General features: G+C 42.8%; 1 protein-coding gene across 7 annotated transcripts in view; it reads right to left on the reverse strand.

Annotated features, from left to right (window-relative positions):
- Positions 1 to 1671: 1671 nt before the first annotated feature.
- LOC139561843 (H(+)/Cl(-) exchange transporter 3-like) overlaps positions 1672 to 27827 on the reverse strand; it is a 58030-nt gene continuing 31874 nt past the window's right edge. For 4 of the 7 annotated variants that reach the window (XM_071379152.1, XM_071379157.1, XM_071379158.1 and 1 more), the window contains 11 exons: positions 27295 to 27482; positions 25501 to 25623; positions 23481 to 23687; positions 22958 to 23038; positions 22182 to 22730; positions 21439 to 21625; positions 20915 to 21132; positions 20465 to 20645; positions 10074 to 10290; positions 6391 to 6466; positions 1672 to 2936 (listed from right to left, as the gene is read on the reverse strand). In XM_071379152.1, coding sequence (XP_071235253.1) covers positions 2757 to 2936; positions 6391 to 6466; positions 10074 to 10290; positions 20465 to 20645; positions 20915 to 21132; positions 21439 to 21625; positions 22182 to 22730; positions 22958 to 23038; positions 23481 to 23687; positions 25501 to 25623; positions 27295 to 27482 — 2207 coding nt within the window. In that variant the 3' untranslated portion in view covers positions 1672 to 2756. Of the gene's footprint in view, positions 2937 to 5477; positions 5539 to 6390; positions 6467 to 10073; positions 10291 to 20464; positions 20646 to 20914; positions 21133 to 21438; positions 21626 to 22181; positions 22731 to 22957; positions 23039 to 23480; positions 23688 to 25500; positions 25624 to 27294; positions 27483 to 27827 lie in introns of all 7 variants that reach the window. The other 3 variants (XM_071379154.1, XM_071379159.1, XM_071379155.1) reach the window with 2 other exon arrangements.

Genomic DNA, 27827 nt, shown 5'->3' on the forward strand with positions numbered 1-27827 from the left:
TTTGTGGTCCTGGTAACTGGACCTTTTTTGGAACACCATTATTTTTTGCCTTGCTGACATTTACTGTCAAGGCCCAGGCCTGACAGAATTTGTGCAGAATATCTAGGTGCTGCTGCAGGGCCTCCTTGGGTTGGTGACACAACCCAACCTCTCTCTCTCTACACCAGTGTTCCCTCTGTCTCTTCTACACCAGTGAAAAGATAGGTGGCGTTTAGTGTACTGCTGGGAACAGAGATTATCTGGATCTTTGTTCCTAGGTGTACTGTACCATCAAATTAATAAGTCACTGGAAAAGCTTTTGACACATTTTAGTTGTATAGCAGAATACCGGCCTGACAGTAACTGAGGTGTGTTCAGCCTTTTACCCCAGTACATGCTTGTTAAATGTTTAAAACATTCGTTAAGAACCCAGTCACTTTTTTTGCAATTCACATTTAATTAAACAAAATGTTTAATCTTTACATATAGTTTTAAAATGTACAATCAATCCATCAATACAATTCTGCCTAATGTACAACTACCATAAAGGAAAAACATTGATCAGTATGAAGACAACCACCACAGGGGACGATGCGCTCTTCAACCGACAGCAGGTCTTATCCATTAGGGAAAGCGATGGAAAACGTTTAAAAATGTTTGGGAATGGAAAATGGGTCCAACTAGTCCATCTGTTTTCTTCCGTTTGGTCCCAAATGAATATGACCCAGGACAGTCACTGCAATATTAAACTAGAGCGAAAATCATTGGCAGCAGTAGTCATGACCTGCCCTTCCCCCTTTAGAATGTCTCCCAAATCCAAATGGCACCCTCTTCCCTATGAAGTATACTGCTTTTGACCAGTCCTTTGGGCCCTGGTCAAAAGTAGTGCACTATATAGGGAAAAGGGTGGCATTGACACAACACTTAGCCTTCACTCAGCAGGTAAGATGCTACTCAACGCATCGTGTCATGGAAACAAAGCAAGAGAGAAAGAGGACTCCTTTGGCTGGTGCACGCATTGTGAGGTCACTGCTTCCTGTGTTGGGCCACACATTAAAGGGTGAATCAGACATAAGATCCTATTTACAGTTTTTCATGAGTCTAGGTTTACACGTGGCTGGTTCAAAATGATTGCCTTTGGTGTGCTGTACGTTTCAACAACTCAAATATACACATTTACTTTATTGAAGTTTAAAGGAGTTGGTGGTACACTGCATTGTTGTACCTTCAATTCATGCTTTTAAGAATTAAATATGGGCTTGTGTCCCAAACGATGCCCTATTCCCTGTATAGGTTAAAGGAGGATTTTTAAGCATGCCTTTCAGAGGGTTAACACCTTGTAGAGTCCATGCCTGACCAATTGAGGCTGTTCTGAGGGCAAAAGGGAGAGCAACTCAATATTAAGATGTTCCTAATGTGTTGTACACAGTCTATAATGCACTACTTTAGACCAGAGCCCTATGGGCCATGTTCAAGAGTAGTGCACTATATAGGGAATAGGGTGCCATTTGTGACGCAACCATGGAATGCTGGAAGTAGATTTAAAATGGTTTATATTGGTTTAAACTGACATGCAAAAAGAAACATATGTTGAATTGTTGACGACTGGGCAGAGGAGCCTTGCAAGATACATTTCTCACACCATGAAACAGCTTAATTAAGCAAAGTAAAATCGTCAAGACACGGTTACTGTGCAGTATTACCATCGACATCATTTATTGTGTTCACTTGGAAAGAAAAGTGCAGTTTTCCAGTCTTGACTTTGTCTCGTTACTTGATTATGTAGATAGCAATACTAAAAGTAGTAGCAATAGTAAAAAAAAAAAAAAAAGTTATCTCCAGTTAGAGCAACAAAAAAACTCAACATTTTTTAATATTTTCTTTCACAAACTCTGCCCACCTTCACTGTCAGAGTTGCTAGGTCTCCATCCTCATGGGACATGCTCACACAGTTCTTTAGTTCAACAGGGAGAATGTAAATGATGAGTATCACACTCCTCTGTACAACACTGCATCTGTTTTCACGTACTGAACTACAACACACATCCATACACTCCGACATGAACCAACTACTACAGTACATCCTGCTTGTATCCTTGACAACCCTCTAGCTCTCTCTCCTCACACATTAAAGCAAATCTCCCTTGGATCGAGGCCCAGTCTAATATCAAGACAGCGGTTGTCTTTAGGGGGGTTACTATAACAACCTGAATGGAATGTTGAGGTGCTAGTGACACACACATAAGCACTCTTGATTGCTCTCACACACAGTTCACAGGTAAACAATTATTTTAAGGATGGACGGGGTGTGAGGGAGGGACACAGTGGGGTCAGAGCCTGGCAGGGCGTCTGGCAGACAGCCAATCAGTGTGTCTGAACGTCCCTCCTTGGGTCCTACAGGATCATTCTGACCTCTCACCCTGGCAGCCAGGCATCAGGCTCACAGCCATGTCTGCTAGTATAAACCAATAGGACAAGGGTGGAGGAGCTTGAAAGGTGTGTGTAGGAGGTCCAATTGGTCAAGTGTGTGCTCTTGTGTGGCATCTGTGTTTGTGTGAGCGTGTGTGTGTGTGTGTTAAAAGTGCGTTCCTTGAGTATATATGTCCCAGTCCGTAGTAGCTGCGACTTTGTGGCCGGAACATCCTTCAAAACAGCCATTTAATGTCCCTTTAGTCTGTCTGTCTCTTCCTTCCTGTGGCCACTAGGGCTCTGTGGGGCTCAGTCAGTATGGTTAGGGACAGGGTTCCATGGGGTGGGAGGGTCGGGGGGGCTGTGTGTCATAGAGAGGAGCCTCGACCCTCCAGTAGGTGCACCACCTCCTCCTCGCTCTCCTCCTCATCGTCGTGACGACCTGGGAAGGAGGTGACTAGTTGAACATTATGTTGTCGGGGTCTTGGTTGGTCAACTGGGCCATATGACGAAGGATATCTTTTTTTGTGATAATACCAAGGAGACGCCTGCAGGGGGAGAGAGATTGATAGAGGAGAAAGAAAATAGTTATTCACGGAGGAGCTGGCAGGGAGCACAGTCTGGTTGGTGTGGGAGAGAATTACACCTTTTTGTTGGCTCGTGCGGTCGGTCAGTCAGTGGTGGTTTTGGCCGGGGATACAATATAGTGGAATCAATCAACACAGAATGATAACGTACCAATAACCTAAATAATGGGCTCTGTTAACCAACTGACAAAATTATGGACATTTGTTTAATGTCAGAGGAAACTAATTATTTTGGGGTCTGAAGCTTAATGATCAGATAATAGTGATACATTTTAGTCAAGAGAAGTAACGTACCATTACTACCACACTGTATCTGTATTTTAGCCCAAGGTGATACAGGGAACTTAGTAACCACTCAGCCGACTGTGACCGTCAATGCAGCCAGGCCAACAAAAACAAGTCCCACTGGTGCCGAGGAAGGACAGAAGGAGGAGAGGGGGTGAGTAACCAGGGGAGAATGGTGAGTGAGTGATTCTCGTTGGAAGCCTGAGGAGATTTACTGAACACCTACAGGAAGAGCAGGTGAGATGAACACTAGAGGAAGAGCAAGGCAGAACACTTCTGCCTTACCAACCAACCAACCCTTCACCCTGTCAGAGATACACATACTGGAACGCTCACTCAACATTTCTGGTTAATTCAAGAGCACTTGTATCTAAAATACAATGTGGTTCATCACTACAGGCGCCCTTACAGGTTCCTCCTTCTTCCCAGACCCAGGTCACAATTGGTTGAAATGTAAATGAGTTCTAACACAGAAAGTGTTAATTACGACGTTGTAAGAGTGTGCAGCTGGATAACAACTAGATGTCAACAGCACAAAATGTATTCCTAGAATTGACTGTTTTTTATGACTTGTGCTCTTGAATTCAGCTATGACGAAAGCTTGAGATTTAGTGAGACATCTGGAGACATTGGAGAGAGAGACAGACGTGAGTGCAGAGTTGAGCTGAGAGAGACAGACGGTGAGGGCAGAGTTGAGCTGAGAGAGACAGACGGTGGGAGGAGAGTTGAGCTGAGAGAGACAGACGGTGAGGGCAGAGTTGAGCTGAGAGAGACAGACGGTGAGGGCAGAGTTGAGCTGAGAGAGACAGACGGCGGGAGGAGAGTTGAGCTGAGAGAGACAGACGGCGGGAGGAGAGTTGAGCTGAGAGAGACAGACGGCGAGGGCAAAGTTGAGCTGAGAGAGACAGACGGTGAGGGCAAAGTTGAGCTGAGAGAGACAGACGGTGAGTGCAGAGTTGAGCTGAGAGAGACAGACGGTGAGGGCAGAGTTGAGCTGAGAGAGACAGACGGCGGGAGGAGAGTTGAGAGAGACAGACGGTGGGAGGAGAGCTGAGAGAGACAGACGGTGGGAGGAGAGTTGAGCTGAGAGAGACAGACGGTGAGGGCAGAGTTGAGCTGAGAGAGACAGACGGTGGGAGGAGAGTTGAGCTGAGAGAGACAGACGGTGGGAGGAGAGTTGAGCTGAGAGAGACAGACGGTGGGAGGAGAGTTGAGCTGAGAGAGACAGACGGTGGGAGGAGAGTTGAGCTGAGAGAGACAGACGGTGGGAGGAGAGTTGAGCTGAGAGAGACAGACGGTGAGGGCAGAGTTGATCTGAGAGAGACAGACGGTGAGGGCAGAGTTGAGCTGAGAGAGACAGACGGTGAGGGCAGAGTTGAGCTGAGAGAGACAGACGATGAGGGCAGAGTTGAGCTGAGAGAGACAGACGATGAGGGCAGAGTTGAGCTGAGAGAGACAGACGTGAGGGCAGAGTTGAGCTGAGAGAGACAGACGGTGAGGGCAGAGTTGATCTGAGAGAGACAGACGGTGGGAGGAGAGTTGAGCTGAGAGAGACAGACGGTGAGTGCAGAGTTGAGCTGAGAGAGACAGACGGTGAGGGCAGAGTTGAGCTGAGAGAGACAGACGGTGAGGGCAGAGTTGAGCTGAAAGAGACAGACGATGAGGGCAGAGTTGATCTGAGAGAGACAGACGGTGAGGGCAGAGTTGAGCTGAGAGAGACAGACGGTGAGGGCAGAGTTGAGCTGAGAGAGAGAGCGGTGAGAGGAGAGGCTGTATGTCTATCTGTCACAGCTACAGTCCAGGGTAGAGCTATAGATTCAGTACTGTAGGAAGTGGTGGGAGGTGTTAGTGCTGCAGAAACAGGAGGCATGAAACACCACACAGACTAGGAATGGGGGGGGGGGGGGGTGTTGAGGTGGGAGGCACCGGATGAGGCAGGGGGGTTGAGATCAGGTTAGAGGGGGGTGAAGGAGGGGTGGGTGGGTATGGTTTAGGATCAGGTTGGGTGTTGTAAGGGGGGGGGTGGGTGTGGCTTGGCTTAGTTAGTTACCTCTGCTGGAGGTATTAGCTACCAACACACTACTACCACCACCATCGCTCCACCACCATAGACGGAGTTCTCTCTCACTACAGGAGGGTGGTTCTATTAGGTCTACGGCAGGGCGGGAGGGACACTAGATGCTAAATCTCCCCTCCCAGAAAAAAACATCAACCAACGTTCTGCTCGGTAAAGGCGACGCCGGAAGTGCTACGCGTTGTCTGGTCAGATGTCGTCGATCTGTTGGTCCGTCGTGGGGCAAGAGGGAGAGGGAGGGGTTTAAAGAAATGTTGTATACATAAAGAAGCAGTAATTCATTGAAGTAAAGCTGTGCATGCGTCCAATATAGCACCCTATTCCCTTTATAGCGTACTACTTTTGAAGTAGTAGTGCACTATATAGGGAGCCATTGGGATGCACACTGTTTGAGCTTTTAGAGTGAAATTATGTAATAGTGTGTATGTGAAGGTTTTCTAAGTGTCGAGTGAGACAAACGCTCTAAAAACACAGGCATGGCTACATGACTGTATGCAATCAGTATATTCATGCTTATATATCTATATTCTAGAATGATTTCATATTCTGGATGAAACAGCCCATACTACTGATGAAGGGACTAACAGCTAGTAGGATGTTGTTGAAAGGAATGGCTGTGGAGCAATAGTAAATGATGGATATCTAACTAATCAAGGTTCAAATGACAGTTCCCATCAAAGTCCAACATTACAGGACCCATAACACTCATATAGAGTAGATCTTTAAAAATAAATAGTAATCTTACTAACTCTTGTCAATGACTAGTAGGGAATGAATAGGGAGATCCGTGATAGTGTGGCACAGTAGGTAGGTATCCAGTGAGGAGAAAGTGGATGCACACATCCCAACCAAATCAAACCAAACAAACCCCCTCCTCAAAAAAAATAGTGTATTCATGAGTGAGTTGAAAAGACACAGTAAGATGAGTGGGTTGCTATTGGAAACGGGAACTGTCAGTTACATGCGTCGCTCCTAGGAGGGCGGGCCTAAGAGGTGGGAATGGGAGAGGGGAAGGGGTCAGTGGAATGGGAGGAGACAGGGGGCGGGGCTAGTCACCAGGGGCTCCGTGTGTTCCTTGAGCTCCTCCAGATGCTCTAATATATTCTTCTTAGTGATGATGCCCAATACAATCCTGTACAAACACACACCTGTTACTCAGGAGACTGCCCGTCACACACACACACAGAGAGAGACAGCAGCACAAAGCATAGTACACAAAAAATAACAACTTATATAAACAACTTAATGACATATCATAAAGTGGCAAATCATAACACAACCTACCTAACATATTCTAATAGTATTGCTAAAAATTTTAAAAAAAGCTCAATTAACAATATATTTTACTTGTCCATAAATATACCACTTGTACTGATGCTGAGTGTGTATAAGTGCGTGTCAGTTGGATGCCAACTAATGTTATCGTTGCATATCATTCATCTTTGTGTCAGTTTCAACAACTTCCTTATTGATTTGTAATGGTATCTAATCTTCAGAGTAGTAGACTCAAGTGTGGTAGGCAAATTACCAAGGATTCCATAAAATATGTCTGATGTTTTGGCTATTATATGTATTGATATACTGAATGATGATTTAATTGAGAACCAAACAATAGAAAAGGATAAAATGACAACAAAATGATAAAAAATGAAAAAGTATAAAAACAAAGGAATGCTGTTATCCGTAATCTCATTCACTCTCAGTGCTCTCCTCTCCTGACGAGGCGTCTAAACACTCATCTTTAAACATATATTTACACACTGACTGCCGGGCAGTGGTGGAAAAAGTACTCAATTGTCATACTTGAGTAAAAGTAAATGCTATACATCGAATTCCTTACATGAATATTAATATGCATGATTTTAAAAAATTATAATAAACATTTTGCAGCCTGCCAGAGGCACACTCCCACTCATCATTTACAAAAGCAATATGTGGTTAGTGAATCCGCCAGATCAGAGGCATTAGGGATGACAACTCGTTATATTGAAGGTGCGAGAATTGGACCATATTGCTGTCCTGCCTTAGCATTCGAAATGTAATGAGTATTTTTGGGTGTCAGGGAGTAAAAAGTAAAAATTTTCTCTTTACAGGGTTCAAACACATTTTGACAGATGGAATTTCATGACTTCTCCATGACTTTTAACCAAATTTCCATGACCAACCGTTGGCGGCGTCTCCATGTATGTAGAAAAAGTATGTATGCGTAATGTGGTATTGACACTGGGAGGCAGCTCTCTGATCCCATGTACAAGTGCAAGGCACAAAGTAGAATACCTGTTAGGCAACGGTATAAAACACACGTGGTCAACCCTTAGTCTGGAGAGCTACTGGGTGTGCAGGCTTTTCATCAAGCCCTGCTCAAACACATCAGAGACAGCTTATCAAGCCCTGCTCATACACATCAGAGACAGCTTATCAAGCCCTGCTCAAACACATCAGAGACAGCTTATCAAGCCCTGCTCATACACATCAGAGACAGCCTATCAAGCCCTGCTCAAACACATCAGAGACAGCTTATCAAGCCCTGCTCAAACACATCAGAGACCTGCTTATCAAGCCCTGCTCAAACATCAGAGACAGCTTATCAAGCCCTGCTCAAACACATCAGAGACAGCTTATCAAGCCCTGCTCATACACAGCTTATCAAGCCCTGCTCATACACATCAGAGACAGCTTATCAAGCCCTGCTCAAACACATCAGAGACAGCTTATCAAGCCCTGCTCAAACACATCAGAGACAGCTTATCAAGCCCTGCTCAAACACATCAGAGACAGCTTATCAAGCCCTGCTCAAACACATCAGAGACAGCTTATCAAGCCCTGCTCAAACACATCAGAGACAGCTTATCAAGCCCTGCTCAAACACATCAGAGACAGCTTATCAAGGTCCGGTTGAGCAGCTCATTTCTAAAATGTGGTTTGTTAGAAGGGCACTGGAATAAAATCCTGCCCACCTATTAGCTCTCCTGGAGGATGGTTGACCACCCTTGATGTAAAACATTGCAACCAAATACATTTCATGCCTTCTGAAATAATTCACTCATTTAACATATCAAAGATCAAATGGCTATGGTAGGCTACAAATCTTTTTATTCAGCTGAGCCAAGCCCACAGATTTCCTTCAGGAAATGTACCTTTTAATTTAGTCATTTATCTTAGAAGTGTTAACTTTGCAGGCTGACTGGCATGTATTGAGTTGCAATGTCCCATACATTGGATGCCCAAATCAACTGGAAGTATCTACAAAACAAGTGTTGAAGCCAAATAATCCAAAAGAAAGGCTACATCTAACCTTTTTTCCTAAAATTACTGTTCGCGCTTCACAAATTATTATTTTGATTCACATTTGATATTTTGATTCACCTTCAATTCATTGCATTGAACCGAATCACAGCTAATACAATAGCGAAGGGAATCGTTTGTTTTTTGTATGTGCCGTTTAAATGAATCAACTTTGTATGGCCTTACTCGCAAGCAGTAGCGGTGCGCGGTTAAATCACTGTTGATTTTTATTTGATTGATAAAATATTTAAAAACTGTGCCTAAATAAATGACATCAACAGAATTTATTAAATACATTTCCATCATTTTCCAAAAGTTTAAGGCCTCGAAAACACTATTTTAAAATTCCATAACTTTTCCAGTATTTTCATGACGTACGAACCCTCTTTTGGAATTGAGTGTAGTAAAAGTTATCCAAAATATAAAATAGTATAAAGTACAGATACCCCAAAAAACAACTTCAGTATTTTTACTTAGTTACAACACAGAGCAAGGGTTTATCCAATGATCCTTGAATTCCTATTGTAACCACCAGGTGTCTCTGAAGTGTCATATACAACCAGTGAGCTCATCCACAGTAATTGACGATGACCACCAACTTCTAAACACATCACAAGTCTCTCAAATATTTTTTCCAGAGGAAACTGGATAAAACGATCCAACTATTTGTTAAGCGGTATCACAGTTGTGTTATATTGGTTAGCATAGCACAGCTAGCATTTAGCTGAGAAGCCATGCAGCGTACAGATTACAAGGTTATACAGTTTATAATCCCAGGGTTTCCAGTCCCAGTGTCCATGCATCACTCAATCCCTTACAGAAAAAAGATTGCAGTTTTGAAACTAGAGTAAAAGTGAAGTAACTGCAGTCGACTGTGGTATTTTGGACAGAGTAATTGTAGAATAACTGTAACTGCAGTCACACTGCAAAATTACTGCAGTAAAAAAGAAAAACATGATTTCAGACGCAGTACTTGCAGCACAAAACGCAATACTTCACTCTAACTGCAATCTTTTTCCGAAAGGATGTGAGGGGATGCTACTATATCCCAATATCCACACTAGCATACCACTTAGAATAGATGACATCCAATACACTGCTTCATTCTAAGTAGTAGTGTGTACATTGGAACAGAACTTGAGAGTGTGTGCTGGGTTTGTACTGGGGGAACTCTGTCTGTTGCCTGTTGAGGTGTTTGTTAGTTCAAGTTGAGGTTAGGAGGACTGAGGAAGACTCTTTCCCTCCAGTGTTCCTTCCTTCTCTTCCTCCTCTTCTTCTTTCACCCCCACCCTACCAAAACACATTCCCCTATTTTGAGGATGTGATTCCCTCCCCATTGTTCTCATCCAAGATCATTTTTAAAATCGCCTCTTCCCCTCTCTCCACTCCCCCTGCCCTCTTCACATGCCACCCTACCCCTTTCCCTCCTCTCCCCCAAGCCCCTTTCCTCTCACCCGTTGTGTGTCACCAGACACTGGCGGAGGCCCAGCTTGCGGAAGATGTCCACCACTATCTCCATAGGCGTGTGGTCAGTGACGGTGAAGGGGCTCATGTCCAAGATGGAGCGCAGCTTGAGGGGCCGCGGGCTGTCGGCGGGCAGGGTGGGGGCGTGCTGCGTGAAATAGACCCGCGAGGTCAGCAGGATACCCTCCTGCTTTCGCTGTGCGTTTTCTGTGAAAAGGAGGAGAGAGAAAGATTAGCGTCTAAGGAGTGCCAGACAAAAGTGCCAACCTCTCCTGAGACGATTCCATTGGTTCCATCGCGCTAGCCAGGCAAGCTAAGTCAAGTGCAGCTAAAGTAGAAAAAATAAACACTATTTGAAGTTTTGAACCCAGGTCTGAGCACCCCCCACAACCTTTTTATTTATTGAATATTCGAAACATACAATATACTTGCAGTGAAGCCGCTGAACAAGTACATCATACCAGTCATCCAACAGATTCCCATTCAGAGCGACACACAGAAGCATCTAGGGTCAATGCCCTACTCAAGGGCATGTTGACCGATCTACCACCAGGCCACAAAACGTGAACCCGAACCCTCCAAGATCCCCCCACAGTTCCCCAATAGCTGTCCCTCAACCATTCGAGACCCCTCCCACAGTCCCCCCAGGAAGAACAATTAAAAATACAATGAATTCCATTCCCCACCCCCACGAACCCCCCAAATGCTCCAACAACCAAGAGAATGAACTAAAGAGAAAAAAGGAAAAGACAGAAGAAAACAGCAAACAACAATGCAAAAAAAAATATATTTTTTAATAAGAAATTTAAAAGAAAGGACATCAAGGACAACTAAAATCATAACAGCAATGCCAACTATATATGTTTGTGTGCATGTCTGGCACTATTACATGTACAGTGGGGAGAACAAATATTTTATACACTGCCGATTTTGCAGGTTTTCCTACTTACAAAGCATGTAGAGGTCTGTAATTTTATCATAGGTACACTTCAACTGTGAGAGACGGAATCTAAAAAACCTTCCTCATGATCATTGATGCCCCACGAGGTGAGATCTTGCATGGAGCCCCAGACCGAGGGTGATTGACCGTCATCTTGAACTTCATCCATTAATAATCTAATAATTGCACCAACAGTTGTTGCCTTCTCACCAAGCTGCTTGCCTATTGTCCTGTAGCCCATCCCAGCCTTGTGCAGGTCTACAATTTTATCCCTGATGTCCTTACACAGCTCTCTTGTCTTGGCCATTGTGGAGAGGTTGGAGTCTGTTTGATTGAGTGTGTGGACAGGTGTCTTTTATACAGGTAACGAGTTCAAACAGGTGCAGTTAATACAGGTAATGAGTGGAGAACAGGAGGGCTTCTTAAAGAAAATCTAACAGGTCTGTGAGAGCCGGAATTCTTACTGGTTGGTAGGTGATCAAATACTTACGTCATGCAATAAAATGCAAATTAATTACTTAAAAATCATACAATGTGATTTTCTGGATTTTTGTTTTAGATTCCGTCTCTCACAGTTGAAGTGTACCTATGATAAAAAATTACAGACCTCTACATGCATTGTAAGTAGGAAAACCTGCAAAATCGGCAGTGTATCAAATACTTGTTCTCCCCACTGTATGTGTGTGTTCTTGTATGTGTTAATTTGAATGAGAGTGTGTGTATATGCATGTGTACAAACACCTACACGGCATCAGCCTCAGGGAAACCGGCATTAGTTGTAAAAACACTCCCACTTAGTGTCATTCAAATGTACTTTTATTATGTTTCATTTAGACTTTTACCAACATTCTATCTCCCACACAGCAACTCCACTCCCACTTGTCTCCAATTCCACGTACCAACCCTCAGCTTCCCTCAGCCCATCCCATCTATCTCTGCTGGCCACCCACTTCAGGTTTCTACACAACACATATCTTGCTGTGATGTTTAACGTACAATTTCAATCCATCTAATCGAATAGAATCCACAGATTGCGAGTTGAAGATAAATACTTTTACTAAGATAATTAGTAATTGACTGACCCGGTCTCTCCAGATCTCTAACAGTACTATTTCTAGGTTCAATTTTAGATCAATGGTATGCATTTCAGGCCATTCCTGAACCTGAGACCAGAAACAGGCTACCTGAGGGCAATACCAAAATAAATGGTATATTGATTCTGTATCCTCACAACAAAATCTGCAGAGCTTCGATGATTTTATGCCCCAAATATTCAAAAATAATTTGGTGGCAAGAATTCTATATAATAATTTTTGCTGAAAAGCATGAAGTCTTGAATCTTGCGTTGTTTTATATATCAACTCATACACCCTGTACCATGGAATCGGTACATCAAAAATCTCTTCCCAACTATTTTGCAATCTGTATGGCACAGTTGTCAACATCCTGGTCCTCAAATGAAACTGGTATACTTTCCTATTTATGCTATTTTTATTCCTCTGCCAGTTTTGATCCTTTATATTGGGCAGACAGACCAGTTCACTACCTCCTCCCGCTGCCACCTGACTCCTCCATTTTTTGGGTAATGCTGTAATCAATTGGTTGTAATCTTGGATTGAGCAGACCTTTCCATACAATTCTGATAACTCCATGAATCGGCAGTAAATCGGCAGACATAACTCTACCATTCCAATATAATTTAAGAACAAAATACCCTTTTCAAACATCTTTCCCATAAATACAGGTATTTTATCAACCAGCACATTTGAGTTTAGCCATAATATTTGTTATATCTTTTCAGGGGGATGAAATTGAAAATGTAGCCAGCTCTGCAATGCTTGTTTGAAAAAGAGAGATACTTTGAAAAAAGTATATTTTCAATTAATCAAATATGAGACAAGGCAATCTGCACAAAGGCAAAAAGGCCATTTTTTAAAAATGGATGAGCTTTTCTTAGTAATCTACTTGAGAACCATTTAGGGTTCAAATAAAACTTTTGAATGAGTGAAGCTTTTAGAGAGAGGTGTAGTGCTCTTACATGTAATAATCTCAACCCACGCAATTCATATTCACTATATAGAGAGGCACATTTAATTTAGTCTGGTTTAGCGAAATATTTTTGGCTAGTATGATTTGAAAAATTAATCATCAGGAGTAGGCAGCGCCATAAGTAAGTGAGTAAACTGAGATATGACTAAGGAGTTAATCAGGGCAATTTTTCCATAAACAGACAGGTATTTAACTCTCCATGGTTGCAGGATCTTGTCTATTTTTACAAGGTTTCTATTGAAATTCATTGTGGAGAGCTTATTTATATCTTTTGTGATATGAATACCGAGTATGTCTACTTCGCCATCAGACCATTTTATAGGTAAACTGCAGGGTAATGTAAAAGTTATATTTTTTAAGGATCCTATACATAATATTGTACACTTATCATCATTAGGTTTTAGTCCAGAGAGTACAGAAAAGTTATCTAGATCTTCAATGAGGCATTGCAGGGATCTAGCTTGCGGACTTAATATAAAACTTGAGTCGTCGGCATACATGGACACCTTTGTTTTTAAGCCTTGGATTTCTAATCCTCTAATGTTGTTATTGTATCTGATTTTAATAGCTAGCATTTCGATGGCCATAACGAATAGATATGGTGATAGCGGACACCCTTGTTTAACTCGTCTTGACAATTAAAAACTCTGAGAAGTAGCCGGTATTTACTATTTTACACCTGGGGTTGCTATATGTTATTTTTACCCATTTTATAACAGAGTTACCGAAATTGAAAAAAATCCATACATTTATAAATAAAACCTAGTCTTACTTTATCAAATGCCTTTTCAAAATTCGCTATAAATACCATTCCTGGCTTCTTATATGTTTCATGATGTTCTATTATTTCTAGTAGTTGTTGTATATTATCTCCAATGTATCGTCCATGTAAAAAACCTGTCTGATCAGGATGAACAATACCTGGTAAAAACCCTTTTAATTCTGAGTGCTATGCATTATGCTAGTATTTTTGCATCACAACATTGAAGTGTAAGGGGCCTCCAGTATTTTAGATGTAAAGACCCAGTCTATTTTCAATCTGGGTCTTGTTTAAATAATAGAGAAATCAGACCTTCCTGCTGAGTACCTGACAGACTACCATTTCTATAAGAGTAGTTAAAAACAATCTAACAATGGAGCTTTTAGTATAACAAAAAATACTTGATATACCTCTACCGGTATGCCATCAAGACCTGGGGTTTTTCCAGACAAAGGATTTAATAGCGTCAAAAAGTTCTTCCTCTGTAATTTGGCCTTCACACTGATCTTTCTGTACATTAATTTTCCATTTTTTTATATTATTTGGAAAGAATTCCTTACCATAATCTTCATTCAGTGGGAAAGGATGAGAGGGAAAAGAGAACATCTGCCTAAAATATTTAGCTTCCTCTAAAAATATAATTTGGAGAATCATAGATGACTCCGTCTTCAGTAACAAGTTTCTGCAAATTCGTTTTGTTAGCGTTCCTGTATTGGAGATTCAGGAAGAATTTTGTGCATTTTTCTCCATATTCCATCCAGTTTGCTTTATTTTTGTAAAAGATTACATTAGATCATTCTTGAATAAGTTCCTCAAGTTCTTTTCGTTTTTCCGCTAACTTATTTTGTATCTCTGTAGTATCGTTTCAATTGCTATCTACCTGTACTATTAGTTCATGGATTTCCCTTGTTAGTCTTCTCTTTAGCCAGAAACTGCTTTTTTATTATTGATGAATATTGAATTGAATGACCCCTGAAGGTACATTTAAAAGGTATCCCAAACAATAAGGGGATTTTCTGAACCTATATTATACTGAAAAAAATTCAGTTATAAATTATTTTGTCTTAGTTAAAAATACAGTTGAAGTCGGAAGTTTACATACACTTAGGTTGGAGTCATTAAAACTCGTTTTCAACCACCCAAAATTTCTTATTAACCTTTCTGAACCACCCATCCCGGATCCGGGGTAATTGTCATCAGCAACGCTGAATAGCATAGCGCCACAGGTAAATAATATTACTAGAAAATATTCATATTCATGAAATCACAAGTGCAATATTGCAAAACATAGCTTAGCCTTTTGTTAATCCACCTGTCGTCTCAGATTTTGAAATTATGCTTTACAGCGAAAGCAATACAAGCGTTTGTGTAAGTTTATCGATCGCTCGACAAAACAATGAGTACACTTAGCATCAGGTAACTTGGTCACGAAAAGCAATCAAATTAATCGTTTACCTTTGATGATCTTCGGAAGTTTTCACTCATGAAACTCCCAGTTAGACAACAAATGTTCCTTTTGTTCCATAAAGATATTTTTTATATCCAAATACCTCCGTTAGTTTGGTGCGTTATGCCCAGGAATCCACCGGAAAGAGCGGTCACGACAACGCAGACAAAAATTCAAAATTATATCCATAATGTCCACAGAAACATGTCAAACGTTTTTTATAATCCATCCTCAGGGTGTTTTTCAAATATCTATTCGATAATATATCAACCGGGACAGTTGGCTTTTCACTAGGACCGGGAGTAACAATGGCTGCCTTTCTCTTTTGCGCACAACTCACTCTGAGAGCCCCCACCTATCCACTTACGCAATGTGGTCGTTCACGCTCATTCTTCAAAATAAAAGCCTGAAACTATGTCTAAAGGCTATTGACACCCTAGGGAAGCCATAGAAAAAGGAGTCTGGTTGATATCCCTTTAAATGGGCAATAGGGATGCATAGGAACAGAGAGGTTTCAAAAACAGGGGCACTTCCTGATTGGATTTTCCTCAGGTTTTAGCCTGCAATATCAGTTCTGTTTAACTCACAGACAAACCTTTGACAGTTTTGGAAACTTCAGAGTGTTTTCTATCCTAATCTGATTATATGCATATTCTAGTTTCAGGGGCTGAGAAATAGGCAGTTTCAAATGGGTACGTTTTTTAGCCAAAAACGAAAATACTGCCCCCTAACCTTAAGAAGTTTTAACAAACTATAGATTTGGCACATCGGTTAGGACATCTACTTTTTGGATGACAAGTCATTTTTCCAACAATTGTTTACAGACAGATTATTTCACTTTTACCTCACTGTATCACAATTCCAGTGGGTCAGAGGTTTACATACACTAAGTTGACTGTGCCTCTAAACAGCTTGGAAAATTCCAGAAAATGATGTCATGGCTTTAGATGCTTCTGATAGGCTAATTGACATAATTTGAGTCAATTGGAGGTGTACCTATGGATGTATTTCAAGGCCTACCTTCAAACTCAGTGACTCTTTGCTTGACATCATGGGGCAATCAAAAGAAATCAGCCAAGACCTCAGGAAAATAATTGTTGACCTCCACAAGTCTGGTTCATCCTTGGGAGCAATTTCCAAACGCCTGAAGGTACCACGTTCATCTTTACAAACAATAGTATGCAAGTATAAACACCATGGGACCACGCAGCCGTCATACTGCTCAGGAAGGTGACGTGTTCTGTCTCCTAGAGATAAACCTACTTTGGTGCGAAAAGTGCAAATCAATCCCAGAACAACAGCAAAGGACCTTGTGAAGATGCTGGAGGAAACAGGTATAAAAGTATCTACATCTGTTTGGCCATGATGACCATCCTTATGTTCGGAGCAAAAAGGGGGACGCTTGAAAGCCGAAGAACACCATCCCAACCGTGAAGCACAGGGGTGGCAGCATCATGTTGTGGGGGTGCTTTGCTGCAGGAGGGACTGGTGCACTTCACAAAATAGATGGCATCATGAGAGGAAAATTATGTGGATATATTGAAGCAACATCTCAAGACATCAGTCAGGAAGCTAAAGCTTGGTCGCAAATGGGTCTTCCAAATGGACAATGACCCCAAGCATACTTCCAGAGTTGTGGCAAAATGGCTTAAGGACAACAAAGTCAAGGTATTGGATTGTCCATCACAAAGCCCTGACCCTAATCCTATGGAAAATGTGTGATCAGAACTGAAAAAGTCTGTGCGAGCAAGGAGGCCTACAAATCCGACTCAGTTACACCAGCTCTGTCAGGAGGAATGGGTCAAAATTCACCCAACTTATTGTGGGAAGCTTGTGGAAGGCTACCCGCAACGTTTGACCCAAGATAAACTATTTAAAGGCAATGCTACCAAATACTAATTGAGTGTATGTAAACTTCTGACCCACTGGGAATGTGATGAAAGAAATACAAGCTGATATAAGTAATTCTCTCTACTATTATTCTGACATTTCACATTCTTAAAATAAAGTGGTGATCCTAACTGACCTAAGACAGGGAATTTTTACTAGGACTAAATGTCAGGAATTGTGAAAAACTGCGTTTAAATGTATTTGGCTAAGGTGTATGTAAACTTCCGACTTCAACTGTAAGTTGTTCTCCATTAAACTTTGATAAAATCTCCAATATCCCCCTCCACGTAGAAAATCTATAAGAGTTATGTGAATGCCAATTAGATGATGATCCGATCGCATTCTGTCTCCTATTAAAACTTTTTTAACCTTTGATGAAAGAGACAAGAAAGTAGTCAAGACGACTAGCTTGATTAAGTCTCCTCCATGTATATCTCACTAGGTCTGGGTTTTTTAGTCTCCAAATATCCACTATTTCTAATGTGTCCATAATATTTGTGATTTCCTTAAGGGCATGGTGATGATAGTTTGTAGAGTGATTACCTTTACGGTCCATTGAGGTACTTAACACTGTGTTATAGTCTCCTACCATAATGATTAGGTAATTTGTTGCCTGTAAGTTTAATAAATTGGTATAAATGTTTTCGAAGAAGTGTGGATCATCCTGATTTGGACCATATAGATTAATGAGCCAAATCTCTTTTTCGTCCACTTTCATATTCAAAAGGATCCACCTTCCTTGGGAATCATTCCTGACTATTTGCACATTCAGATCGAAATTTTTGTTAATTAATATCATCACACCCTTTGAGTTCCTTTGTCCATGACAGAAAATTATTTCACCACCCCATTCCTTTTTCCATGCAACTTCACCTAAGGATGTAGAGTGAGTTTCCTGTAAACAGTATATGTTATATTACTTTTCTTTTAGCCATGTAAAGACTGATCTTCTTTTTTTATAATTTGCTAAACCGTTACAATTATAACTGGCTATACTTATTTCACCCCTTACCATAACTAGATACTATTCTCAGTCTAAATTGACAATAATTAGTGCTTGTAAAGTTACTGCCATCAGAGGTATTATGAAGGTCAAAACTAGAGCTTTCAAATGTCTGATATTTAGAATTCAAGAAATAGGTTCTAGCAATATTTGTTTTATTCCCTTGCCTGTTTGCCTGTGAGCCAATGCCACAGATGTTAGAAAATTGAGACGATATTATGTGTGTAGTAAATCTGAGTAGGTTGATGTGTATGACATTGGATGTGATATAGTGAGTGTGTACAATGTCTGTATAAGAGTAAGACTATAATGTGTTATGTCCAAATAAATAATAACTCTGCCAATTTGCATGGTTGAGTGTCTATGTGTGTAACATGTAGTGCGTATAGCCTTAACTTCTCTAGGGTAGGGGGCAGCATTTTCACGTTTGTATGAAAAGCATACCCAAATTCAACTGCCAGTTACTCATCCCCAGGAGATAAGATATGTATAGTATTAGTAGATTTGGATAGAGAACACTCTGCAGTTTCTAAAACTGTTTGAATCATGTCTGTGAGTATAACAGAACTTATTTAGCAGGCGAAACCCCGAGGACAAACCATTCAGATTTTTTTTTTTTTATAGGTCACTGTCTTTTCAATGAGTTTTCATTGGGAAACCAGATTTCTAAGTGAATTGCTTGCAGTTCCTACGGCTTCCACTAGATGTCAACAGTCCTGGGAAATAGGTTGAGGTTATTCCTTTGTGTAATGAAGAAATACGGCCATCTTGAAATCGAGGCACTCCAGGTGTCCTGGACATGCGCTTCAATCAAACAGAAGGCATGCAACATTTTGTTTTAATCTTGTATTGAACACATATCATCCCGTCTTCAATTTTATCGATTATTAACGTTAAAAAAATACCTAAAGTTGTATTACAAAAGTCGTTTTTTGGCAAAGTTTACAGGTAACCTTTGAGATATTTTGTCGTCACGTTTGAGCAAGTTGGAACCGGTGTTTTTCTGGATCAAACGCGCCAAATCTTGTATATATATCGACGGAATTAATCGAACAAAAGGATCATTTGTGATGTTCACGGGACATATTGGAGTGCCAACAACAGAAGCTCGTCGAAGGTAAGGCATGAATTATATTTTTATTTCTGCGTTTTGTGTCGTGCCTGCAGGGTTGAAATGTTTTCTCTCTTTTGTTTACTATGGTGCTATGCTCAGATAATAGCATCGTATGCTTTCGCTGAAAAGCCTATTTGAATTCTGACATGTTGGCTGGATTCACAACCAGTGTAGCTTTAATTTGGTATCTTTCATGTGTGATTTAATGAAAGTTTGATTTTATAGTAATTTTCATAGTAATTAATTTTAATTTGGCGCTCTGCATTTTCTCAGGCTTTTTGCCAAGTGATACAGTAGCGTCTTGCCTAAACTCAGATTTTTGGATATAAATATGAACTGTACCGAACAAAAAATACATGTATGAAGTCCTATGAGTGTCATCTGATGAAGATTATCAAAGGTTAGTGATTAATTTTATCTCTATTTCTGCTTTTTGTTACTGCTCTCTTTAGCTGGAAAAATGGCTGTCTTTTTCTGTGACTTGGCTCATACCTAACATAATCGTTTGGTGTGCTTTCGTCGTAAAACCTTTTTGAAATCGGCCACTTTGGCTGGATTTACAACAAGTGTAGCTTTAAAATGGTGTAAAATACTTGTATGCTTGAGGAATTTAAATTATGGGATTTCTGTTGTTTTGAATTTGGCGCCCTGCAGTTTCACTGGCTGTTGACGAGGTGAGACGCTACCGTCCCACATACCCTAGAGAGGTTAATATTCATGATGATAATTGTAATCCATATCGTATCACCATCATAGTTGCATCATAATTACCTTTAACATCATTGAAAAACACATTTCAGCATTTCCATAGCAATTGACGTTTCACATGATCACGAACGAGACCTTGCATTACTCTAGAGACGGCTTCACTACAGTATAAATGTTTTCCGTACAATATATTATTATTCCCCAATACCCCTATTCTGACATCTTCCCCTTGCTTGTTGTAAACATATATAAACTTGTAGACAAATACATAAAAAAGATAGACAAACAAACACATTCAATTATAAAACAGTTCTCAACAATAGAGAGAGCGGGAGAGAAGAGATGAGAAAGAGAGTGAGAAGAGAGCGAGATCAGGTGTGTGTGTGTATGTATAAGTCCGTATGTGTAAGCAAGCATGTAATTGAGTACGTGTGTGCCCCCCACAACCTGCCGTCTCAGTTTCTCCTCACCTATAGCGATGGTAACGTCCCTGCGCAGGGCGAAGCCCACCAGTCTCTGAGACTCCTTGGAGACGATGACAGGGAAGCCATTGTAGCTGGTCTCGTTGATGATCACCTGGAGTTCCTCCACCGTCAGGTCGTCCTGCGTCAGCACCGCTAACGGCGGATCACTACGCTGCGGGCGCATCACCTGAAGTCACACAGAAAGTGGTTTAGGCTGAACCCTAACTGACGCCTTTAAGTCAACTTTTTACTTAATCATACATTGATGTCAATGGTACTGCATCTAACTGTTAATGATTCAGTGTGCCAATGTATTCATTTAATCTGTCCATAATAAATATTTGTTCCTTACACACACACAATATGTTGATGGAGCTTGCATGCAAGTATTTCACCGCACCTTTTATACATGCTGTAAACTGTGTACGTGACAAATAACATTTGATTTTGACACACCTCCCGCGCCAGCGTGGTATGTGTGAACTCTGACTTGGCGTCCAGGAAAGGATACCCGTTGAGGCGGATGTGTGACTCGTAGATGCCCTCACGCCCAAAGGCGTCGCCCACCCACTTGCTGGTCATGACGGCCGCCATGAGGGGCACAATGTATTCCAGACCGCCAGTCAGCTCAAACACAATAACCACGAGAGACACGGTCATCCTCGTCACACCACCTGAAAAAAAATTATATATATATATATATTATTGACTTTTTATTTTACCAGGTAAGTTGACAGAAGTGAGAACCTATTATTTTTATACAGCAACGACCTACAGACAAAAGGAAAGGTTTGAATGGGAGAGGACCAAAGCCATCCAACAGGATAGATTACATTTTACACAGCTTCGTGTTTCTGTGATCCATTGACAAACACAGTCTATATAGCAATGTATCACAAGAATGGGGAATGAACACCGAGTAGGAGTATCAGACGTGACCATATCATTACAGACACCCACATCCAGTCAGTGTAACTCACCCAGACATGCAGCAGCCCCCACCATGGCATAGAGTCCCGGGGTGATGCAGTCGGTGCCTACCTCACACCACTCCCTGAACACTAACCAGTCGTGGTGGTAGTATGCCAGTTGCTCCACGGCGATGCCAACAATCCGCCCGGCAATCGCCCCGATGGCCATACTGGGGATGAATAGGCCTGCCGGAACCTGGGGACAGGAACCACAAAAAAACTATCCGGAACTGAAATTCCAATTCTGATTTTGCTCAGTATTTCTCAACCCTAACCATGAGCAGCATTACTTAAAGTCTAGACTACAATCTAAGATTTGGATTAGACCACAATCTGAGACATGCATACCCAATACCATCACATTAAAAGGGGAAGTTCACCCAAAAACACTTCTGGGCTTTCCCGAAACGACATTCATAAGTTAAAAATGTGCCTACTGAAATAAGTTACCAGAAAAATTGTGCAGAGAAAGTCATTACAAGGACTATCTCGATCATGGGAGGCCAGAGCGGTGTGTTGAGGAGGTATTTAGGATGGACTTTTGACATTGCATGGGGTTTCTATGGGGAAGGCCGGGGTAGAATCAGCGTATTACCTACATCTAAATACTCAAGCAATAGACCTAAAAACTGTCTGGGGTACTGACAAACGACCAGGCAATAGTAGTTATAAAGGATGTTTTTGGCTGAACTTCCCCTTTAACTGCCGGGCTACATTAACTAGACGGTAGTACCCAACCTGCCCTGCCTCACCTTGAGTCCGAAGGTGAATATTGTCATGATGATCTTGAAGACGAGCGCCAGGCACAGCTGCCACATGGCTGTGTACACCCCGGGCCCCGCCGGCTTGTTAGGCGACGCATCCACAAACGCCTTACTCCCGTTCATCTGACTCCTGTAATGGCACAGCTGGGACGACTCCAGCGGCCCACAGTCAGTGAACAACTCCTTTATCAGCTCGCTGGTGTTCTGCCGCGTGTACGGGTTGGGGAACGCCACCACGGCGGTAATGGCCGCCACGAAGATGACCTCCAGGACGGGGTATTTCCCGAAGCGGGTGGACTTCCTCCTTCGGCACCAGGCGATGTTGGCCTTGATGAAGAAGGCCCCCCAGAGGCCTCCAAACACCCCCAGCAGGATGAAGGGGATAAGCTCAAACAGGTACCAGGGGGTGTGGTACTCCACGTAGAACAGGACCAGACGGCTGTTGCCAAACGGGTTGATGGATCGGAGGACGAAGGCTGCCACTAGCGCAGCGAAGAAGGAGCGCCACAGAGTCTTCAGAGGGAAGTAGTAACTCACCTAGAGAGAGAGATGCAGAGAGACAGGTGAATAGGGGACATTATAGTGGGATGCATTAACTCATACAGAGACACAAGAGTGCATGAACAGATTTTACATCATCAGTTGTCAAAGTGCTTACACAGAAACTCGGCTTAAAACGAGGCTATAGTGTGTGTGATGTGCTTACTTATACGGACACACTCATAGAAACACACACACACACACACACACAATATAAAATGTACCTCCTCCAAGCTGAAGAGTACTCCGCCTATGGGAGCACCAAAAGCCACAGACACCCCAGCCGCTGATGCTGCAGATAGGACCTGCAGAGAAAACAAATAAAAAAGATTAGTACCAAAACACAGGCCGAGTCAGCTGGAACACTGACAGGAATTTACCCAAAACACAGGCCGAGTCAGCTGGAACACTGACCGGAATTTACCCAAAACACAGGCCGAGTCAGCTGGAACACTGACAGGAATTTACCCAAAACACAGGCCGAGTCAGCTGGAACACTGACCGGAATTTACCCAAAACACAGGCCGAGTCAGCTGGAACACTGACAGGAATTTACCCAAATCATAAATCATACAACAGAAAAGGTCACCAAAAGAATGTCTTATAACAAAACTCTAAACTTTGTAATGTAATACAATGGATACATACACCAAACCATACACTCTCTTCTTGGCCTCATTCCTACTGTACTTGGACAAAGTTATATTGTATTTCTCCACACCTAATAGAACAGTAGATCATACATACCTCTCTCTTCTTGGCCTCGTTCTTGCTGTACTTGGGGAAGAGGTATGAGAAGATGTTTCCACAGCAGCAGGCCACATGGACCAGGGGTCCCTCTTTCCCCAGGCTCAGCCCAGACGCTACAGCCAGCACCAGGGTCACCGTCTTGATCAGCAGGGTCCACTTCCCCAGGTAACCCCGGATGATGAACCCACTCAGGATGGTCTTTATCTGGGAGACAGAGAGATGGGGGGAAATAAGGTAAATATACTACTGGAGAAATTATTTCTAGGTTTAATCTACTGTGAACCATCAGATCCTCCTCTCCACCCTCTCCGAGTTGGGCATCTCCGGCGCGGCCCACGCTTGGATTGCGTCCTACCTGACAGGTCGCTCCTACCAGGTGGCGTGGCGAGAATCTGTCTCCTCACCACGCGCTCTCACCACTGGTGTCCCCCAGGGCTCTGTTCTAGGCCCTCTCCTATTCTCGCTATACACCAAGTCACTTGGCTCTGTCATAACCTCACATGGTCTCTCCTATCACTGCTATGCAGACGACACACAATTAATCTTCTCCTTTCCCCCTTCTGATGACCAGGTGGCGAATCGCATCTCTGCATGTCTGGCAGACATATCAGTGTGGATGACGGATCACCACCTCAAGCTGAACCTCGGCAAGACGGAGCTGCTCTTCCTCCCGGGGAAGGACTGCCCGTTCCATGATCTCGCCATCACGGTTGACAACTCCATTGTGTCCTCCTCCCAGAGCGCTAAGAACCTTGGCGTGATCCTGGACAACACCCTGTCGTTCTCAACTAACATCAAGGCGGTGGCCCGTTCCTGTAGGTTCATGCTCTACAACATCCGCAGAGTACGACCCTGCCTCACACAGGAAGCGGCGCAGGTCCTAATCCAGGCACTTGTCATCTCCCGTCTGGATTACTGCAACTCGCTGTTGGCTGGGCTCCCTGCCTGTGCCATCAAACCCCTACAACTCATCCAGAACGCCGCAGCCCGTCTGGTGTTCAACCTTCCCAAGTTCTCTCACGTCACCCCGCTCCTCCGCTCTCTCCACTGGCTTCCAGTTGAAGCTCGCATCCGCTACAAGACCATGGTGCTTGCCTACGGAGCTGTGAGGGGAACGGCACCTCAGTACCTTCAGGCTCTGATCAGGCCCTACACCCAAACAAGGGCTCTGCGTTCATCCACCTCTGGCCTGCTCGCCTCCCTACCACTGAGGAAGTACAGTTCCCGCTCAGCCCAGTCAAAACTGTTCGCTGCTCTGGCACCCCAATGGTGGAACAAACTCCCTCACGACGCCAGGACAGCGGAGTCAATCACCACCTTCCGGAGACACCTGAAACCCCACCTCTTCAAGGAATACCTAGGATAAAGCAATCCTTCTGCCCCCCCCCCCCCCCCCCTTAAAAGATTTAGATGCACTATTGTAAAGTGGCTGTTCCACTGGATGTCATTAGGTGAATGCACCAATTTGTAAGTCGCTCTGGATAAGAGCGTCTGCTAAATGACTTAAATGTAAATGTAAATGTAATCTGGAGAAGCACCGAGGGTAGAGGAGGTAGATGGTTAGGTCTGTTGAAGAAATAAGGCAAATGTCCAAACATATTCCAAACTGCTCCCGAAAAGCCACCCTGATATAAACGATATACCCTGACAAATCGTTTCTCTCTATGGGCAAAATTTGTTGTCAGTCTTAGAACCAAATAATCATATTTATTGAGACCACCGTGACTAGCTTGCCAGATATGGTCAATGTCACGATCTAAGAATTTTGAAGAAATTAAAACTCCAACTGCGCCGCAGTGCTCATCCCCATCTCGCTTGCTCTCCTGTTGCCATGGCAACTAGAAAGTGAGATTTCGAGTGCTAGACTAGAGCAGACAAGCTCACCCCAACATGAATTTTTCCTACAAAGCAGGTGCAGAACCCACCTGAATTACAATACATAGTGTGTGTGTGTGTATCCATGTAAACTTGTGAGTGTTTGCATTCCACCTGTGCATGTGTGTGCGTGCGCTCTTACCTCAGGTATGCCTGAGCCACAGGCGTAGGGGGCGAACACCTTAACCAGTAACACAGCCAGCAAGGCAAAGGACAAAGCCCAGTAGATGTACATGAAGTAGTTCATGATGTAGGAACCAGGACCCTGGGAGATGAGGAGAGAGAGAGAGGAGAAGGAGAGAGAGAAGGAAGAGGCGAAGAGGGGGCAGTCGAAGGAGGGAGAGGAGCACGTTTACACACAAACTACCATTAAAGGGATAGTTTGGGATTTTGGCAATCATCAGAACTCATGAATACCATTTTTTAAAAATCTATCTGCATCCAGCATGAAGGAAGTTAAAGGTAGATTGCGAGCCAATCCTAACTAGCTTAGCACAAAAAGGGAAAGGTTTTGGGTACAGCTAGCTTCAAAATACCAACTATCCCTTTAACGTTACTACATTAAGACAGTTTGAACTATTCTGAGTGAAAAGGTAATGGAAAAGAGTGGTGAACTACTGCTGGAACACAGAAGTATTACTTCACCCAATCTCTTCCACTGATGATACTTGTCCATCTCAGCAATGGAAACTACTAGCTTATAACACCTATATGACACCTGTAACATGTCACTTAAAACATCTTAAAATGTTAAGTCCCCTATTTAGGGGACTGAGCAGTTCTGGACCGGTTCCGAACCAACATTTTTGTGTACAAAGCGCTCTGCTTCGCCTGCCGTTCTCCGCTCTCATCTGAGATCCAGTATGTGAAATCTGAAACCTCATTTGAATAGGGAGTGATACATTTTCTGGCCTATCCAGACAAAGGATCGAACTCCCCTGGCCGTGAACCTCACAGCTTAGAATACGGTATATGAAACGGGAGAGCCTAGTGATTACAGCAACAGTCTCATCTCGCTATGATGCTCTCAGATGGATTCAACATGAACATTTTAGTAGATTTGAAACGAGACCACTTTCTCTTGGTCACAGAGAGACAAAATCCCTTTGTGCTTAAAACTAAAGTTGTAACAAGTCAGCATGCATATGAATTGCATCTGTGTGTCGCTCAGAGGACGCGGAGCAGAAAATTCTCTTTCACAGCAGGGGTTCGATCACAGGCTGTGTCACAACCAGCCGTGACTGGGAGTCCCATAGGGCGGCGCACAACTGGCCCAGCGTCGTCTGGGTTAAGGGAGGGTTTGGCCAGGGTGGCTTTACTTGGCTCATAGCGCTTTAGCGACTCCTTGTGGCGGGCCCGGGCGCCTGCAAACTGACTTCAGTCGTCAGTTGAACAGTGTTTCCTCTGACACATTGGTGTGGCTGGCTTCCGGGTTAAGTGAGCGGGTGTTAAGAAGTAGCGCGCGGCTTGGCGGGTCATGTTTCGGAGGACGCATGACTCGACCTTCGCCTCTCACGAGCCCGTTGGGGAGTTGCAATAATGAATAAGATTGTAATTGGATATCAGGAAATTGGGGAGAAACACATATTTTACAGTTATAAGGTGAAATCTTATAGTAAGTTGTTTATAAAACTTGATTGTTACTATATTTAGAAAGCAGTACAAACATGTTGAGCCCTATTCCCACAAACATGTTAAGCCCTATTCCCACAAACATGTTAAGCCCTATTCATCATATTTGTACTGTGTACTTGTATCCTCAAAAGTGACTACGCCTCAGCAATTTATTAACTATTTTTACTAGAAAGGTGAGATTTTAATCATTCTGGCAGTATAATCATTACTTGGTATTTTTTATGGCCCTCTCATGATAAATAATGATGTCTGTTTAAGCGGAAATCTACATTTTGACATTACATTTTTAAATCCCTCTCACCTCTTCCTGGCCCAGGATGAGCCCCGCCCAGCTCTTCCACTGAGGACACTTGTCCCTCTCAGCGAACGTGGTCTCGTTGGAGCCCCAGCAGCACTGCTCGTGGTTAAACCACATGGCATTCAGACACACCCCCTCCTTGATGTCGTTCAGCCAATCAGCAGAGATGTCGATCAGACCCGCCAGGGCACCTGATTGGACAAAGAGGAGGAAACAATAGTTTAAGCCTGTGCCAGTGTGACATAACAAACAAGATGAACAACAAACACGTTGTCAATGACGAGCCTGCATTTACCATAAATACACTTGACTACTGTCGTGGAAATGTTCATCAATAATGAGGAAAGACAAGGTCAATCACCAATCAGGATATTACTTTATTCAAAACGTATTAATAACATTGATTAATTATTGCAATAAAGAAGCTTGTCAACGACCCACCCATAGGTGATTAGTTGAGAGCCCAACGAGGGGATTTGAGCCACAGCATTTTATAGCAACGTATATCCTCCTGAATGTTCATGCCAAACAGATGC

The sequence above is a fragment of the Salvelinus alpinus genome, chromosome 31, assembly GCF_045679555.1.
Source record: "Salvelinus alpinus chromosome 31, SLU_Salpinus.1, whole genome shotgun sequence".
Classification (NCBI taxonomy): Eukaryota; Metazoa; Chordata; class Actinopteri; order Salmoniformes; family Salmonidae; genus Salvelinus; species Salvelinus alpinus.